The 19,672-nt window shown below is 35.8% G+C and overlaps 1 protein-coding gene across 11 annotated transcripts in view; it reads left to right on the top strand.

Moving 5' to 3' along the window:
- Positions 1–19,453, top strand: part of SEC24B (SEC24 homolog B, COPII coat complex component) — a 51,710-nt gene extending 32,257 nt beyond the window's left edge. For 9 of the 11 annotated variants that reach the window (XM_041122251.1, XM_041122258.1, XM_041122252.1 and 6 more), the window contains 14 exons: positions 748–860; positions 2,402–2,520; positions 2,885–2,940; positions 3,261–3,467; positions 4,102–4,225; positions 5,457–5,615; positions 6,066–6,239; positions 6,865–6,975; positions 8,900–9,075; positions 10,027–10,164; positions 12,302–12,406; positions 13,498–13,590; positions 15,880–15,983; positions 17,203–19,453. In XM_041122251.1, coding sequence (XP_040978185.1) covers positions 748–860; positions 2,402–2,520; positions 2,885–2,940; positions 3,261–3,467; positions 4,102–4,225; positions 5,457–5,615; positions 6,066–6,239; positions 6,865–6,975; positions 8,900–9,075; positions 10,027–10,164; positions 12,302–12,406; positions 13,498–13,590; positions 15,880–15,983; positions 17,203–17,317 — 1,794 coding nt within the window. In that variant the 3' untranslated portion in view covers positions 17,318–19,453. Of the gene's footprint in view, positions 1–747; positions 861–2,401; positions 2,521–2,884; positions 2,941–3,260; positions 3,468–4,101; positions 4,226–5,456; positions 5,616–6,065; positions 6,240–6,864; positions 6,976–8,899; positions 9,076–9,322; positions 9,443–10,026; positions 10,165–12,301; positions 12,407–13,497; positions 13,591–15,833; positions 15,984–17,202 lie in introns of those variants that run through there. The other 2 variants (XM_041122259.1, XR_005932038.1) reach the window with 2 other exon arrangements.
- The last annotated feature ends 219 nt before the right edge of the window (positions 19,454–19,672 follow it).

Below are 19,672 nucleotides of genomic sequence, written 5' to 3' on the forward strand. Positions count from 1 at the left end.
TTGTGTGTTAATTTTCCTGTGAAGGTCCTCTTAACACCAAAGAATAGTTAAAATTTGTATTTATTTTGAGTTCCGGCAAATGCAGATATTGAGAGGCTATTCAAATTTTTAGTTAGTAATTGTGACAGAAATGATTCTAACGAGGAGTCAACCTACAATTGCTGCGATAGTAGTCTTGTCTCCAAGAAAGATAAAAAAGGCCTGGGAAATGGCCCTGTTCATAATGACATTATTATCAACAGCAAAAATAAATTTTTCTCTTGTCTTTGCACTGAAACACTGTGGCCAAGACATTTGGCAATGAACAAAATTAATAAATACAGCTTGTTATATGGTTGGGAAAAGGATGTAGGTAGAATATTTTTACCCTGTTTAGTGGATTGTTGTCCACATGCTGAAAGAACAATGGAACAATGGTGTTTTGAAGAGTGAATTCTGTATCTGGCATCAGAGAGTCATGTTTGAGTTGACTGTTAGAAGGAGAAACTAAAATATCTGATTTCTGTTCTGAAGCATAACATTGTATGCTTATTACAAATGGGAATTACTAACCACTGGGAATTGTGGTTAAGTCTATCTGCATGACTCCTAATTAGTAAATCAGTTTTATTTTATTGCATAAGGTATACCTTGCATTTTTCTAAGTATTCCCTTTTCCTACTTCCCTGTCGAATGACTAATCATTTTTAACATTTCTTTAAATATGATTTTTGAACATTTTTTTATTTTTATTTTTTTACTTTGTAGCTTCGTCCTCCTCAGCCTGCGGTATATTTATTTGTTTTAGATGTGTCTCACAATGCAGTGGAGGCTGGATATTTGACAATAGTCTGCCAGTCATTGTTGGAAAACCTAGACAAGTAAGAATATAAATAACTTTTTCAAATTAGCTAATGTGTTATTATGAACAGTACTAACCTACAGTTTTGCAGAAAACTTGCATATAGTGTTTAAACATTCTGTCCCTAAAGGACAGAAGTTCTGTTGCCTGAGATTCTGAAATGCAACTTGCATGTCTAAAAAAAAAAAAAAAAAAAAAAACCAAAAACCAAAAAACCAACCAAAAAACCTCAACTCAACCACCAACCAAGCAAAGAAAACCCACCCCAGCCCCCCAAAAACCAGCTCTTGAAGCAGTTTATGTGAGGAGAGCTGTCTTCCCTGTATGTGATTAAAGGTGGATCTGCAAATAATTTATTTATCTGCAAAGAATATTTAGCCGTTAACTTCTAATAACATGTTGATTGTACAAACATCTATACAGTGCACTCTTCCCCCCTGTGAAGACCAACAAAAATAACTAAATTAGAGAGAGTAAATTGTCTGGTTCTTGTGCTGAAACAGCTGAGGCGCTGTGTACTGGAATGTTGTAACCACTAGTGTGACACTGCCTAGGTGAACTGTGTTGTCAGTTTGGTTTTTTTTAGATCACAGTTATCTAGATCTACCTGTGCTACTTTTTGCACTGGAACAGCATTTATGGGATTGTTGGTGGTGCTTTTTGAGTGAGGGTTAATAAACTTCACTACATCCATGTCTTTTGAAAACTAATTTGCAATCTGTGGAGGCCTCACTCTGAAAATTGTTTTCTACAAGTTTTTCGTAGGAAACTTGATTTTAATTTCTGATAAAGACACCAACATGTACAATAGAATTCTTCACTGACATTTAGTCTTTTTTTGTTCAGATCTTTACAGGTATTTTGTCAACAGATTCTCAGAAAGATCCTAAATTATTTTAGGAAAATTCATACAATCCCATGGAAAGTCTATCGGAAAATCAGTACATCCAGTTAATTTATATACACAGATAGTAAAAACAGTATTTGCCTCTATTGCTTTTGTTCACTGTCATGGTTTTCAGCACTTGCTGCTGTTTTATATTTTATTTGAGAAATCCTGTTTAGTTTTTCTTTTCATATTTTTAATGCCATACATAGGAATGTGGTCCACATGAGAAATAAGTATGTTGCATTGTAGAGACAATGGATTTTGGTTTAGAGCTGTAAGTAGTCTGTAACTACATTAGTAAATGAGGTTTTTAATTATGAAAGAGCAGAATGCGCTATTTTCTGTTGAAGAACTGAGAAGGCTACCTTCATTCATGTGTCAGTGTAATGTTTAAATGAATCTACTAAGTTCTCTCTTGGAACAAAACATCAGTATATTAGTGAGTGCTTATCTGTAACACTTAGTCTTTTAAGCTGTATCATTATCCCAGCTTTTCAGAAAATACTGAAGAAATATTACTTGTATTCATGTTTCAGATGTCCTTTCTTTTATTCTCCCTTCACCCCTGTATATGTGAGCTGAGTTTCTGCTAACATCAGCAGGAGCTGTGTGTATGTATGTGTCTCGAGAGAGAAATTTAGGGCTTAATGGTTTATTTTTTAATGCTTCAGGCTGCCTGGAGACTCGAGAACCAGAATAGGGTTCATAACGTTTGACAGCACTGTTCAGTTTTACAACTTGCAAGAAGGTTTATCTCAGCCTCAGATGCTGATTGTCTCAGATATTGATGGTAAGTAAAAAAGAAAATGGAAACTAAATTTTTGAGAAGCTACTTTTTTTTCCCCAGAAGAAAGATTAGAATCTCTCAAATATTTTTGTATTAGGTCAATTTTATTGAATGTATAGGGAATATATTTTTAAAACATAATCTTACACTAACTACAGAGTAGGTGGTGTTTAAAAATTGAAATTCAGATGTTAATTTTGGGTTGAATAAAACAAGCTTTGTACAGACTGTATTATTCTCTCTAATATATGTATCAGAAAAGTAGACTATTTCATGGTACGTGTAGCAGTGGGCAGTGAAATGTTTTGTTCTACTTTAATGTTATTTTTTTTCTGTAATAAAATGCTTTTTTCTGTTCTCCCTACAGAAATTTTCCTACCTACCCCAGACAGTTTACTTGTAAATCTCCATGAAAGCAAAGAGGTATGATTGCTCAAAATATATCATTAAATTTAAAGAGTTAAATAGTCAGAATAGAGGTTCCTTTTAAACTTTGAATTCAAGCCTATCTTTCTAATATTTAATTCTAATGCTACTTCTTAATTATAGAAGTATTACATTTTGTTTGTTTGATGCATCATAGTTTTTAAAATTTTGACTTTGTTTCAACACACTAAGGAAAACAAAGCTGAAATATTTGGTACTGATTGTTCCACTTCAGTTATGGCAATACAGCTTTTTAGGATGAGCAGAAAATCTCAAGCTTGCAAAATCTTATAAATACCTTTCAATCTGTTCTGCAGCTGATAAAAGATCTATTGAATGCATTACCAAATATGTTCACCAATACAAGAGAAACACACAGTGCATTGGGCCCTGCTCTTCAGGCTGCGTTCAAACTGATGTCTCCAACGGGTGGTCGGATATCTGTGTTTCAAACTCAGTTACCATCTTTGGGAGCAGGGCTTCTGCATTCCAGAGAAGACCCCAATCAAAGGTCAAGCACAAAGGTACAAAAACTTCAATATTCATCTCATGAGACTAGGGACTGGCCATGTCTTTCTGACTTGCATAGTTCTGCAGATCAACTCTTGTTTTTTCTTTATACCGATTCACTAAATTTTTATTATTCAATGTCTATGTTTGTGTATTGAAGATCACTAGTTTATACATGTATGTGTGGTATTACTTGTTTCAAAAAGCGTGAGCTGTCTTTTGGGCCTTTGGTCCATAGCTTTTCTTGGAAAGCAAAAGAAGCTGCAAATATCTTTGACTCAGTTAATCCTGAGTTTTGAACCAAAGCATGGATATATTAAATTGTAGACCTAAAACATGATTTCTTATTATTTTTATGGCCTTGTAGTTTACAGCATCAGGTAAGTATTACATAGTTACATGAATGTTTATTTGTATGAGAACGTAAACTTCCTTGAAAGTAGGATCATAACTGCTTATAAATACAAACTAAAAGAATATGGAACATAAGGAAAACAGTTTCTGCAGGTGGAAAGGCCTATAAGTTACTGCTTAAAGGAAACTTCCTTATGATACTTGGCTACTGAATAGTATGTCTTTTGTTCTATGAAGTCTTACAAGAGCATGATTGTTGTCTTAACTGTTTCTTGTATCATTTATTCACCAAAGGTGGTCCAGCATCTTGGTCCAGCAACAGATTTTTATAAGAAGTTGGCACTGGACTGTTCAGGCCAGCAGACTGCTGTGGATTTATTTCTCTTAAGTTCACAATATTCCGATCTAGCTTCTCTTGGTAAGGAGTACCTCATGCATGCATTCACTCTTTCCACACTGTTGTCTGTCTTCAGAGGCATAGGCTACTTCAGGAATTCTTAAATCATGTAAATCTTCTTGCATTTCTGTAAATGCAGCTAATGCTGCAAACAAATTGACTTTGAAATTGTGTCATAGTTTCACCTCAGCCAGCAGCTAAGCACCAGTCAGCCACTCACTCACTTCCCCTCCCACCCAGTGGGATGGGGGACACAGTTGGGGGGCAAAAAAAGGTAAAACCTGTGTGTCGAGATACGAACAGTTTAATAGGACAGAAAGGAAGAAAATAATAATGATAACAATAACAATAATAAAATGACAATAATCATAATAAAAGAATTTGAATATACAAAACAAGTGATGCACAATGCAGTTGCTCCCCACTCGCCGACCGATGCCCAGTTAGTTCCCGAGCAGTGATCCCCCCACAGGCCATCTCCCCCCAGTTTATATACTGGGCATGATGTCACGTGGTATGGAATATCCCTTGGCCAGTTCGGGTCTGCTGCCCTGGCCGTGTCCCCTCCCAACTTCTTGTGCCCTTCCAGCCTTCTTGCTGTCTGGGCATGAGAAGCTGAAGGATCCTTGACTTAGTCTAAACATTACTTGGCAACAACTGAAAACATCAGTGTGTTATCAGCATCATTCTCATACTAAATCCAAAAGACAACACTATACCAGCTACTGGAGAAGAATTAATTCTATCCTAGCCAAAACCAGGACAAGTTGATAGCAGTAAAGAACAGAAGTATTGGATTGGTGGTATCAGACAATTAATTCTGGGATTTCAGTTTTAAACAAGAAGGTACTCTCCTGCTCAAGAACAGGGAACAGCCAGATGGGAAGGAATTAATAAAGTTTAATCATAGGGGTAGAAGAGAGTTCTCATCTTTCACTATTAAACCAAGATTTGTCTCTGCACACACTTAATTTTGCCTCTACACCATTAAATATTTCTGCATGCGCTCCTGTCTTAGTTGCCACAGGTAGCATGCTTCTTGAAGTGTGTAATTAGATAATTGTGTATTGAGGTGACTCATCACTGTCTTCAGTGGCCTGAGTCTGGGCTGGTTCTCATTGTCTTACAGATGTGGGTCATATCAAGAAAAAGATGGACACAGATGTGACTTGCAGAAGGTTGGACACAATTTTTGTGTCCTGACTTCATGTTACGGTTTTACCTCTTAACGATATCTTTTCTTCCTTCTCAGCTTGCATGTCCAAGTATTCCGCTGGATGCATCTATTACTATCCATCTTTCCATCGCAGCCATAATCCTGCTCAGGCCGAAAAGTTGCAAAAAGACCTTAAAAGATACCTTACAAGAAAGATTGGATTTGAAGCAGTTATGCGCATAAGATGTACAAAAGGTATGTTTTAAATACTGATTCGTATGGAAAAGTTGATGTAAGCCTGTTAACTATCACTTTGAATGTGCTTAGTCTTTAGCAACATTAGATTTCAGGTTATTTCTCTTTCACTGAAGAGTAAGATGGTTGCCTTCTTTATGTAAGTTACATTAGCTTTTGCCATTTGGTATTTTGTTTTGGTTTTTACTTAAGATGGCACCATCTCACTTCAACTAAGTTGATGTGTAGTGTAAGGGCATCATTCAGTTTGGAGTGTTCGGAACTGAACATGAATTCTACAGGTTCATGCTGTGAAATGTCTAATGATTCACATAATTGATTCTGCGTAGTAGTTAGAATAAGTATTTTTACTGTTTTTTAGACATAGCTTGAAGGCTGTGGGTTTTAATTATTGATAGGAGGTTTTCATGCTGTTTTGACCTCACTCTGTGCTATTTAATCTGCTCCTAGGTCTTTCAATACACACTTTTCATGGGAACTTTTTTGTACGATCTACTGATTTATTGTCCCTTGCCAATGTCAATCCCGACGCTGGATTTGCAGTACAAATGTCCATCGAGGAAAGTCTGACTGACACATCTTTGGTTTGTTTTCAAACAGCTCTTTTGTATACTTCCAGCAAAGGTAAATAAATTCAAATGAATTGGCCACTGGACTTTTTGTTTCTTTTTCTAACATAATGTTTGTATGGTTAGTTCCACAGCCTTTTGTTGTTCTCCATACCGTAAGAGGATCTTGTTAAAGCTAGTGAGCCTACTTGGCAGTTAATAACATAACGTAAATCTTTATAAATTCTATTTTGATGGGAAAATGTAATTTATCTCCATCTTACATAGAGCTGATTCAGCAAGATTCCTTTATTTAAAAGGCATACTGTTGTTACAAGCAATAATACATTTGGCACGCACTTTGCCCAAAATCACAGACCCGTGATGCATTGAAGCAAGTTTGTAGTATATTGGGTGGGCATAAAGAATAGCAGCTACTTTCTGTTGTGGAATGTGCCACAGAATTTTGGGATGGAAGTCAATGTACTTCATTTGTAGGATCAAGACACTCATTGTGGATGTTATAAGCTAGTTTGTGTTATGAACTTGTGCTGATTCAGAAGTTGAATGCTTTAGAGCATTGCAGAATTTGAACAGGGTAAAACGAGTGCATCTTAGATGAGAGAGATATGCTGTAATGAATGAATTTGTATACTTCTACCAGGAGATATTGCATAATGGTTTCTACTTACTTTTATTAGGTGAACGTCGAATTCGAGTGCACACACTTTGCTTGCCTGTAGTGAGTTCACTGGCTGATGTATATGCAGGAGCGGATGTACAAGCAGTTGTATGCCTCTTAGCAAACATGGGTGAGTACAGACCAGGAAGATTCAAATATCTTTGGTCACGGCAACCCCATGCAGCGCTACAGGCTTGGGGAAGAGTGGCTGGAAAGCTGCCTGGCAGAGAAACACCTGGGTGTGCTGGTTGACAGCTGGCTGAACATGAGCCAGCAGTGTGACCAGGTGGCCAAGAAGGCCAATCACATCCTAGCCTGTATCAGAAATAGTGTGGCCAGCAGGAGCAGGGAGGCGGTTGTTCCCCTGTACTCAGCACTGGTGAGGCCGCACCTCGAGTACTGTGTTCAGTTTTGGGCCCCTCACTCCAGGAAGGACATTGAGTTGCTGGAGCGCGTTCAGAGGACGGCAACCAAGTTGGTGAGGGGCCTGGAGCACAAGTCTTATGAGGAGCGGCTGAGGGAACTGGGGTTGTTTAGTCTGAAGAAAAGGAGGCTGAGGGGAGACCTTATCACTCTCTACAACTACCTGAAAGGGGGTTGTAGTGAGGTGGGTGTTGGTCTCTTCTGTCAGGTGGCTGGAGATAGGACAAGAGGAAGTGGCCTCAAGTTGAGGCAAGGGAGATTTAGGTTAGATATTAGGAAAAATTTCTTTACTGAGAGGGTTGTTAAGCATTGGAATGGGCTACCCAGGGAAGTGGTTGAGTCACCATCCCTGAAGATATTCAAAAAGCGAGTGGACAGGGTACTTAAGGACATGGTTTAGTGGGCATGGTTAATGGTTGGACTCAATGATCTTGAAGGTCTTTTCCAACCTAAATGATTCTATGATTCTATCTTTTTGTATGTTCTCAATTTTGCCAGATGTTTAAATGAAGTAGTGAATGAAGCCTGGGTATTGTAGAAAAAGGTTGGAGTGGAGCACACTGAAGCCTGAGAATACAAAAGATGACGAAATCAAAGTTATACCAAGACTGTTAACTGAAACATTCCTTAGTCTGAATACTTAGTTGACCTTAGTCTTTTAAAAGGAGCCTTCTTACCTTGTTCTCTAGAGTTTATTGAAGGACAGAGAATCATAACACACCTGGATCAAAAATCCCATTTTTGTATCATCATGGTTGTTATCTCAAACTTTAGCATTCTAGGATTACTTAAGACACAGAGTGATTCAGTGCAGTGAGTTGCTGGAGACTAAAAGGGAACTTATGACAACAGTGTAAGATATGTCTAAGTCTGAGAGATGGATTAGTTTTCTATGCTTCTATCCTATTGTTGCTGGGTTTGAGGATTCTTACCTACCCCTAGTTGTGGGTCGTAAGTAGCTGTTTCACAGACTGATCTCTGCCATTGAATGTGTATGCTTCTGTGCAACATTTCAGTATATGCTATGTTGTATATTAATAGTCAAATAAATTAGAAGAAATAAATAGTACTTCTGTATCTCAAAAGTGCATTCAGTCCAGCAGGTGGCTTCCTCCAACCAAAGGATTTGCAGCCCTTTCTCAGCAGAGAAAGGTGAAGCTTCATTTACACTAATCATAATTACACCACTGAAGTAATGGAAGAAATTTCTTTGGGGGGGGGGGGCGGGGAATTGCTGCAAATCTTATCTTGGAGGTAGGACAGCCGAGAGTTTCATCAATAGCTAAGTTATTTGTATAAGGCTTAAAACAGGATTTATATTTAGTCTCAAGTATATACCACAGCTTTAAACAATTTTTTTTTTAATTCTCTAAGAGTAGGAACTAGGGAGCTAAGATCAGCCACACTGTATTTTTTAAGCATCGTGAAAGTGAGTTTCTGTACGGGCAGTAGTCTCATTTACTCCTAAAAAAAGTTAGGACCACAGGTGTGGGTTTGTGGTTTTTTGGGTTTTTTTGGTTTTTGGGTTTTTTTTATCTTAAAATATCACCCAAAAGCACAGCTATTTTTAAAACTCAAGGGAATGAATGAGGCCAACTCTAGTAACTTCTTGTATCCTTCTAACCCAACAGCTGTGGATCGCTCAGTTTCATCTAGTCTTTCGGATGCAAGAGATGCCTTAGTTAATGCTGTGGTAGACTCCTTGGCAGCATACATGTCAACTGCCTCAAATCTGCAGCAGTCCATGCTGATAGCACCAAATTCCCTCAAACTGTTTCCACTGTATATTTTGGCCCTTCTCAAACAGGTTTGTATAATCTAGTGGATTAATGTTTGATATTTAATTCATTGTTCAGTTTGAGGAATTCTTCAGCTCTAGGTCAAGCAATGCCTGCACTTTACTAAAATTATGAAAATTGGGTTATTCTCTTCGAGCTTACAGGACTTTCACAGAAAAGATGACTGTTAGCTTATTTCAAATGATTAGTGCCTGAACAGTTTAATGGTATGCTTGGTTTTGAATTTTTTAGAATTTGTGTTATTTTCTTTTACAGTGAAAATAAAACCAAAATGCTTGTGGCAGCCAAGGAGAAGAGGACTGATGTACTTAGCTTTGTTGTAGAAGTGAATGTGAACTTCAATTATAGGAATATTCGCCATTGAATCAGAATATGGTGCTTTCTCCATTGTGTTGCTTCTCACAGCAACTGTTTACTGATTGCTTCTAAAGGAGATCTGAAAAATCCAGTAGGAAAGAGTTACAAAAGAAATTTTATCCTATGAGCACCTAGTTTCTGCTATAAAACATGAAAGTAGATTTCCCTTTCAAAGCTTTTCCTTAACATTTAATTCTTACCAATATAAAATCAGAGTTAATCTTATCCACAGAATTATCTTTTTTGAACTCTGCTAGGCTCATATCTTCCCATGATATCTTGCATTGGTGAGTTTCACAGGCCAGTAACATTGTCAAGAATAAAGATGAGAAATGCTGGCCCAGTCACATAAAAATTTTACAGAAAGTGTGTGGGGGGAATTTTTTTGCTGTCCTTCATCAATAAAAAGGGAGAACGGATTAAGTTTTAAAAGGTATTGTATTCAAGTTGTATTTGATTAAGACTCTAATGTGCCTCAAGATACATTACTTTACAAAAGCTTTGCCATCTTTGCTTGACACTTTCAAAAAATCTGAAATACACTGTTTAGATGTGACATAAAATACAGGACTTATTTGAGTAACAACACTGTTCTTTTACAGAAAGCATTTAGAACAGGCACGAGTACACGCTTGGATGATCGCGTATATGCAATGTGCCAGATGAAGAGCCAGCCTCTTGTTCATTTGATGAAAATGATACATCCCAACTTGTACAGAATAGACAAGTTGATTGATGAGGTAATGTATGAAGCCTGTTTTATAACATTTTCTAGTTTTAATGGTCTGTTAAACCTGATGTTGTGCTGCAATAATTTAAATGAAGCTGTTATTGTAATGTAAACTGAACATTTTCTGTAAGTTATAAAAAGATCAAGAAAAACATCCATTTTCAAGTTCTGAGTTGCAAGTACAGTACTGTGTTATGAGCAGAACTGTGGTTTTACTTCACCTTGTTTAAGTGACCACAATAATTCCATGTTTTTCTATTATACAAAGAAAGCAGATAAGATTGTATGTATTGGAAATATCTCCAGTGTGGTTTTGTGTTTTAGAACTGCCTGGGGGAAATGGGTGAGGTAGATTTGGTGGAGGGTTCTAGGTTTTGTATACTTAAACCAGGTAAAGTTGCTTGGAGTAACAAACTTTCAGTGGTTTCTCAGACTGATGTGGATGAAACAAGAGTTGTACTTCTAGGTGGTCATGATCAGACTGAGGAAGTACTTCTTGTACGAAACCAGGTTTTATTGGTTCGCTTTTAGAGAGGTAGCCTAGGAAATACATGCATTTTTTAACAGAAGTAAGATTGGATTTTATTTAAGGTCAAAGTTAGTTGTAATTGCAAAAATAAGTTTTTTTTTTTTAAGTACGTTTTCATGAGCTTGTTAGTCACTAGCTTTGGAAAAGTATATGTAGGAGTTTGTTTTTAAGCGTCATACAAGATTATATGGTAACTTCAGTAGTTTCTCTGGCAGTTGGTATTGTTCAGCACAACCTGTGAGCTATTTATAGTCTCAGTTTCTTTTAAGGTATTTCATAAACTCACATATGCGAGTCTGAACTCAGTGTTCTTCAGTGGAATTGATTAGTCTTTTTATAATTTCCTCCCCACTCCCAGTGTTTGAGAGGCCAACTTCTTCAATTAACCTTATTAAGCTTTTTGTGGAACTTACGCTGAAACACTATATTCAGTGTGCGAGTGCTGTGAAGAACCAGCAGTGTCTTTGGGAGATCCAGTTTTATTAGCAAAGGATTTCAGATCAGTTATTTAGAGTAGAATAATACAGAAGATAGGGCTTATTTAACCTACTGAAATTAATTGACAAACCACATTTTAAGTCATATAACAGGGTGCTATCTGCTATTTAGTACTACTTCAGTTTAAACTATTTGTGACAGAGGCTGTTCTTAAATTTCTTGTTTCTTTAGAAAATTCTCTGATATGTATTACAGAAATTTTTTTTAACATTTTTGCTGGTTTTCTTTTCTCTTAACACTTGATTCCTGAGAGCATTGAGTAAAGCCTGGAACTTTACAAAGTGGAAATCAGTAGCTTGATATTCATCGTTATGTATAAATCCCCAAAAGCGTCTAATCTATTGTTTTAGAATAAGAAATTTTTAAAATAGTGATTGTTTTTAATAATCTTTTACCATGTGGACGTGTGCTTAGTCTTTAGACTATTTTTTCCCTATGTTATTTGCAGAATGCTTCACAGATTCTTAATAGATATTCAGCCTATTTTTGTATTGGAGGGGGAAGCAGCTTTAATCTGAAAATACTGGGGGGGGTATTGTTTTTGGTTTTTATTGCTTCGGAGGAAGGGAGGGTTATTTTTTAATGATGTTATTGCTAACAGCCAGATTGTTTAATCAGATCAGTCATAGTACTCTATGGACAAACCCATGTATCGCTTCAGGCAGGATGTTAAATCAAAGGACTTTCTGTTACTTGAATGCAATAAAATAGTGAACCCTTAGGAAGTAGAATTTGATGTTTTTCTGCTCCTGCAACACTTCTGTTGAAGTTGAATGCAATGAAAAAATCTATGGAGGTTGTTTGTAGAAAATTTAAGTGTCAACACTAGAATTCTTCTGAACGTTTGGCATCTATAGCATGAGAAATGTTACATACACAACTTAAATGAACTTGCATTATTCTTTTCTAGGTAATAAAGTAGCCTTTAGGTTAAGTAACATTCTAGAATTATTTGATGTACACAATCATTTTAGGTTTAACATGGCATTTTGTTACATGAGAATCCTCAAAATTCTATTTGAGATTAACAGTGTTTTTTCCTGTTTCATTTTACCTGGTTAAGATAAAAAATAGGATTTATTTATATTCTAGTGTTATTGAGTACTGTTTTTTGTTACAGAGTACAATACATGTAAATGACAGAGTTGTTCCTCAGCCACCTCTTCAGAAGTTGTCTGCAGAGAAGTTGACAAGAGAAGGAGCTTTTCTTATGGATTGTGGTTCGGTAAGTTACCAGTTTCACAAATTCCTTTTTTCCCCCCTAAAAAAAAAACAATGCATGCTGAATTATTAAAAGCAGTCAACTCTCAACAATAACAGTGTAGTGAATCAGCATTCCAGGTAACCTGGCAGTAATCTGTGTTCCAGTGAAAGGCTTTCATATTTTGATCAGAGGACTGTCTTTGAGGTTGCATAGTAAGGCTTCAAGAGGTTAATTTTTTCATGCTAGACTGATCAGAATATACCAAGAGTTCACATCAAGTTGTTTTTTTCTGGAAATAATGGATTTCCATTTTCCAAAATTTCTCTTAATGGTTATTAAATTAAATTAAAGTCTCTAACAAAGCACTTCTCATTGATGCAGGAACCTTCTCAGTTACACACAAATATAAGTGGTTTTATGATTTGTGGTTTGTGTGATGTAAGAGTTGCAAGAGTGAGGAAATTGTGGGGAGTGAACAAAATCTGTAGATACAGTTTAAGGTATTAGTAGAAATGACACTAAAACACACTTAATTGGATAAAGCATTATGCTACTCAAATAATGTAATAAAACATTATGCTACTCTAATTGGAGTCTAGAAAGTACTTTAAACCTTATATGAGCTCAGGGGCTGAGTGTGAATGTCAGACTAGCTTCTTTGTCCAGATGTCTGCAATAATTACTATAGTGTGTTTTGATAATTGATGCTTTACTATGACTTGTTTAGATTGGGAAGTCAGTGTGCAGTAACTGACACAGTGGTGTGACTTCATAAAATTTTAGGGTTTTCATTTTAGGAGGTAACATGGGAAGTTACTGCATTAACTGTTCCAATATAGATGTGTCCTGCATCCTCATTCTTTCAGTATTTGCATTCTACCTATATTTTTTTTGACATAGAATGATCTTATTCCAAATGCTACCAATATATTAATAAGTAAGCTTACAAATAATGAATATAGAGATGTATATGTGAATTGCAGCTGGAGCTCTCAAGTGATTCATTTACATGAAAGGTATTATTCTGGTATTATTCCGATTACATCACCTCTTGTCTCTTTCTTTAAAAAGTGTGCAAGGCCTTTACTAAAACTGATTCTGATATCTTACAGATTTTTTACATTTGGATTGGAAAAAACTGTAGTAACAACTTCATAAAAGATGTCCTTGGATACCCAAACTATGCATCAGTACCACAGAAAATGGTAGGTGTTTTAATGAGCTGTGCTGTATAGTGCTTACATTTGGACTCTGTATTTAATCTATCTTTTCTGCATTTTCAGTTTTTAATTACGTAACTGTGAATTAGGGATTTTTTTATTGGGTACCTTCTAACCCCTTGCCAGCTTCATAGGAGACAGATAGAAGTTGTCAAATGCTTTCAAGGAAGGAATGTAGACATGTATATTTTGGCATTCGTGGAATGCCAAAAAATTGTTCAATGACATGACTGCTTTTATTATTTTTATGGAAATCCTTGTGAGCTCACAAGAATAGGATGGAATTTCATAGAATGAATACAAAAATTATCTAGTGAGATGTGTTAATTGTTAAGATTAGAGTTATTTTATTGATACCATGGTTTTCAGAAGCCTTGTGTTCTCTGAAGCTGGTGTAAGATACGAAATCTAGGGTATGATGTTATAGGCCTGTAAGTAAAGGGTAAGAGTTAAGTTTTGCTCAGCTTCCAATCCTTGAGTCAATCTTAAAAAGAAATGCCTTTAGGTATTAGAACATCTGTCATGGTTTAACCCCAGCCAGCAACTAAGCACCACGCAGCCGCTCACTCACTTCCCCCCCACCCAGTGGGATGGGGGAGAAAATGGGAAAAAGAAGCAAAACCCACGGGTTGAGATAAGAACAGTTTAATAGAACAGAAAAGAAGAAACTAATAATGATAATGATAACACTAATAAAATGACAACAGCAATAATGAAAGGATTGGAATGTACAAATGATCCGCAGCGCAATTGCTCACCACCCGCCAACCGGCACCCAGCAAGTCCCCGAGCGGCGATTCCCCGCCCCCACTTCCCAGTTCCTATACTAGATGGGACGTCCCATGGTATGGAATACCCTGTTGGCCAGTTTGGGTCAGCTGCCCTGGCTGTGTCCTGTGCCAACTTCTTGTGTCCCTCCGGCTTTCTCTCTGGCTGGGCATGAGAAGCTGAAAAATCCTTGACATTAGTCTAAACACTACTAGCAACAACTGAAAACATCCGTGTTATCAACATTCTTCACATACTGAACTCAAACATAGCACTGTACCAGCTACTAGGAAGACAATTAACTCTATCCCAGCTGAAACTAGGACAACATCAAAGACCCTTGGATGTGTGTTGTGGTGGAGTGGTTTTTGTTATGACCTGTACCTATAGTCTTGTGCATGAACAGAGCAGCAATTAAAGAGAAGACCCCTCTTCTGTGGGTAGTGATTCCAAAATGTCAACAAGTGGTAGGTAAGGATGGACCCTTTTAAGAAAAGGGTCTAGAAAAGTTCAGAACCCAATGATTATATTCAGATGGTACCAAAAACGTGTCAGTCATTGTAGAAACACATAGGAAGATACTTTCTGCTTATAAAGCTTGCATAGTAGGAAGGGGAAAAGTAAGCAACAAGTGGTAATTATAAGAACAGGTTAAGAGTGGTGAGCTTTAAGACTACTATAAAATTGGACTGCTTGCTCAGAGTTTTGTATTTTGCTTGTATTAGCAATTTAAAATTGTCCCTTCTGATCAGCTGGTGGTAAGTATTAGTTGACAGAGTTTTCAGAAAGAACTTGGTTAAAGGAAGGATGATAACTTTTTTCAGTGGTTACATAGCATTTATTATAATAAAAATGAGAGAAAAAACTAACATAAACAAAAGCTTTCTTTGCTTTTAAATTATGTCCTCCATTCATTGACTACAAAGGTAGCAATGAAACTACTTTTAAATCTGTAATCAATTCTTCTATGTCATATTAATTGTCTTAAAAGGTTATACTGGCCTAAGAATTGGTATATTTAGCTTGGTGAATGGCTCAAGGTTTTTTAATACTATTTTTTTCAGCTCAGTCCCCAACCAAGTAGTCCAGTATAATCTTTGTGTTGAAATTTGCTTATAATTCAGATTTCACTTCTTCATGTTTTGTTCATTTTTTCAGTGATGCAAAATGCGACATGTAGGAACTTGATTGACAGGGGAAGATAAAGGCAAGAAAACTGTAAAAGCATCATTTTGAAAAGATTACTTTTTAAATGAGCTTGCTTTCTAAAATCTCTTGCACTTAAAAGGCAGTTTAAGTTAAAGATGCACTGCTTCCTACGGAACAGATAGTACTGAATTTTTGTACTTTAAGCTGAAGAAAAAATGTGTATATGTAATCTGTGGTTGGTAATTTCTTAATAGAAATTGTGGCCTGGGTCATGTTACGACTATCAGGATCTATTTTTTTTTTTTAAATAGTTTTGATAATAAAAGATGATGACTTCTTTCAATTACCTTCAACCAGACACAGCTTCCTGAGGTAGATGCACTTTCTTCAGAAAGGACACGATCTTTTATATCTTGGCTTAGAGACAGTAGACCTTTAAGTCCAGTTCTTCAAGTAATAAAGTAAGTATTTCTGTTAGATACTGAGTAATTATTGGCAACTTGTATTTACAATTTCTAATTGACACTGATGAAAAGTGGGAATATCTGGCCTGGAAGAAACTGAATAACATCCTCTTTCTGGTTGATAATAGTGCTGTTATCTAAAACTCCTTAGCAACAAAGGTCATCTTTGAATCTAGTGCAAATTCAGTTACTAGTAGTTTTATTTGTAGGAATTAGTTGCGTATTTTTATATTCTTAAGAATATACTAAAGCAGTGGATGTCCTTATGACCAGTGTGGTTAACGAGGTTAACTTCTGGTATAGCTTTTATAATTCCAGTATATACATATAAAAAAATTCAAGTAAGGTTAATAATCTGTAGATGGTTTAACAATTGTATCTATTTGTTACCAAGCTCCATACAGCAGTTGATTTATGACAGATGAGGCAAGTTTCTCAAGCCTTTTCAAGCCACGACCTGCTTAAAGAAGTTTAAATTCTATAAAATCTTTATGCTTGAGTTTACATTTCTTTTGTCTTCTCTAGAGTACTCAGTTTACTGAGCCGGATGGGAGATCACATTTTAGAGAGTATGATGACTTTCTCACTCAGATAAATAATGTTTAAACATAGGAGTGAAGCTCTTCAGTTGTTGGCATTGTGGCTGCTGCTTGAATTGCGAGTAGTGCTGAAAGACCACAGTAAATAGTAGGGCTTTACTGCACACTATACTATACTGGTACAGAGAACTGTGCCCCAGCAAATATTTGCTGTGTCCCAGCAAATTTTTATTGGGGTAATAATTTTAGATACTAGGTCTTTGACATGTTTACCTTCCCTGTTCTGTTGCCAGATAAGAAAAACTGGGGAGGGGATTGAGATGTAAATTTTCCAAATTTTTTCTTAATCTTTATCAGGATTTAATTTAACTGTCAGAATTCATTGCAACCAGCGTATTTGTGAACTTCTAAAAATCATTTTTGTTTCCTTTTTTGTATTTCTACAAGTTATTTTGAATGCTATTTCACCCACTGTTTTACCATTTTATACTTCTTAAAAGGATGCTGCTGTTTGGTAGTGTATTACAAACTTTAGGGTTTTTTCTGAACTTTGGTATCTTTGGACTGAATCTAGACTCCAAAGGACAATAAGCAATTCATTAGAACTTATGCTTGAATTTACAGTGCATTTTTTTTTCTCAATGTTTGGACTAAAATACTTTCTTCTCTTCTTTCAGAGATGAGAACCCTGCCAAAACAGATTTTTTTCAGCATCTAATTGAGGATCGGACAGAAGCAGCTTTCTCATATTATGAATTCTTACTTAACATTCAACAGCAGATTTGTAAGTGAACAAGGAATAAATAGAAGAAAAATCCTGACTTCAGACAGAAGCATGGGCCAAGAGAAGCATATGGGAAGTTACGAAAGTGGATGCTTGTTCTTCACAATATACAGTGACCAGCACTATTTTGGAAGCTTTACAGCTAAAGAAGTATACATCTCAAAGAATTTTGCAGATTTACTTCAGTCTAAAAGTGCTAGGAGTGATGAAGCTGTTTCACTAGTAAACTTTAAATTGGTTTATACACGTTTCCAGTTGTGCAGCGGTATGGTGCTTTGTTTATTGCAAGCCGGTGAATTTATGTAGCTATGTGGGATGATATTTCTTAATGAAATGTACAATTAGGTAAAGCCTTTTTTCTTACATTTATTATAGTAGCCCTTCCAGATCCAAATTCTTAACAGAGATGTCAAAGGGCAGTGATGTATGTTGGTTGTTTATATGAATTTCTTTTTAAAAGGAATGATTCATATTTACTAAAGACTTCAGCGAATTCCCTGTGAAAGTTGTAGAGTTTCAGTAAAGTACATCAATTGTAGAAATAAAATATATAATGTACATAAGTATTACATTTGTAAAGAAAATGTAAAAAATGTAACTAAAAAAAAAAAAAAAAGACTTAGCTCAGTGTGCAGAATTGTTGAGTGCTCAATGATGAATTGTTTTGTCCCAGGCTAGACAATGAAGTTGACTATTAAAACATGCTAAAAAAAAGTATCAATGTAGAAGGAACACAGCTACTTCTGTTAATTTTAGGTGAATTTATTTATGATTGGCTTACTAATTAAAAATATTTTGCTTTATCGTGTGTTTTTATATTTATGTAAGTATAATCTTTTTGCAGCTAAACTCTTACTGAACTGAATATTGAAGAGAACACGTTTACCACTTTATTTCACAGACCTCTGGAAGGGACAAGAAAAACTGCATAGTCTGTGTTATTGATATAAAGTTTCTAAACTCCTTCCCATGTATTATCCTAAAGAAGGCATATCTGTTAACCTTGTTTTACGTTTTGTAAACTACTGTAGTCTTGGTCTAGGTTTCTGTAACTTGTGTTGTCTGCTGTTTAGAGTAAGCATGGGTAATCACTCACACTTGATGATTTGATTTCTGCTGTGATCTAAAGGAAAGAAAAAAAGAGGGGGTGTGAAAATTAATTACCTTCCATCAATGAAAGTAAAAGCTTTAAAATGTCAAAATTCAAAATGTAATCACACTGTTGCATCTTTCTGAAACCTTGTTCTTGCTAATGTTTTGGTAACTCAGTGGCTTGGGCTTTTTGATAGATTTATCCCAGATTTTTAAATTTGGTTGTTAAGTTGGGATGGTTTTGGTTTGGTTTTGTTTAGAGGCACATTAGAAATAATTCATAAAGCACAATCACTCATACTTAGTTTTCTGAACTCTGTTTAATTTGTTTGGTTTAATGAAATGCGACTACAATGAAATAATTAATTAAGTACAAAAAAGTAAATGATGATTCGTATGATTACATTTTATTTTAAAGTAGCCTTGAAAATGCTAACATTGCATTTTAACTGCCATAGCCCCTGAATCAAATAGTCAAGAAAAACTGTACTAGCTATGGTTTGCAAATGCTTTAAAAGCTACACTAATGAAATTCTGCAAGTGGTGTTATTCTGCATGTTAGCACAAACTCATTGTTTGGAGAAGATACCTTATAAGTTATATTTGTGTGTTGTCCTTAACTAAATGTGTTTAAATTACCCAAAGATTGCTTAAGAGAAACTTTCTATTTAGTAAATTAATTTATCCTGTAATAAATGTCTGAGGCAATGCTGAATGTTGTCCCTAAATCAGACCTCCAGGATTTCAGTACTTGTTTGTAGATTAACTTGCATTGGGTGAAAGCTAAGTGCTCCTGAAGAGTGGGGCATCTTAAAAATCATTTGTAATTGCGAAGATGAGAAGGGCGTGTTACAACTTTAAATGCCCTGTGATAGATCCTTCTGACTTGTGAGCTTGGTATTGAATATGTGGGAACATACTATGCCATGATTAATTGCAACATATTCTGTAAAACCATTACTTAAAGCTTTATTCTTCTATGGTTTTTGTATATAAAAAGTATGAAAAGTACATCTTGAGAGCTATTTGTTCAGTAAAATTATTACATGGCACAGAGAATCTAGTTATTTTTTCACTAATTATAGAGCGCATCTCTATTCTGGCTGATCTTTGGTTTAAACTTGAAAAAGACAGTCTTATAGAAGTATCTTGAATTTGAAGCATCTCAGGATTTAGGGTGTCGATTTTAGTGTTTTGAACAATAGAACATCTGTAGGCATGACAAAAGTATCTAAAAGGCTGGTTTACTTATGATGGTTTGGACCACACCA

This window comes from Aquila chrysaetos, chromosome 1, assembly GCF_900496995.4.
Source record: "Aquila chrysaetos chrysaetos chromosome 1, bAquChr1.4, whole genome shotgun sequence".
Lineage (NCBI taxonomy): Eukaryota > Metazoa > Chordata > Aves > Accipitriformes > Accipitridae > Aquila > Aquila chrysaetos.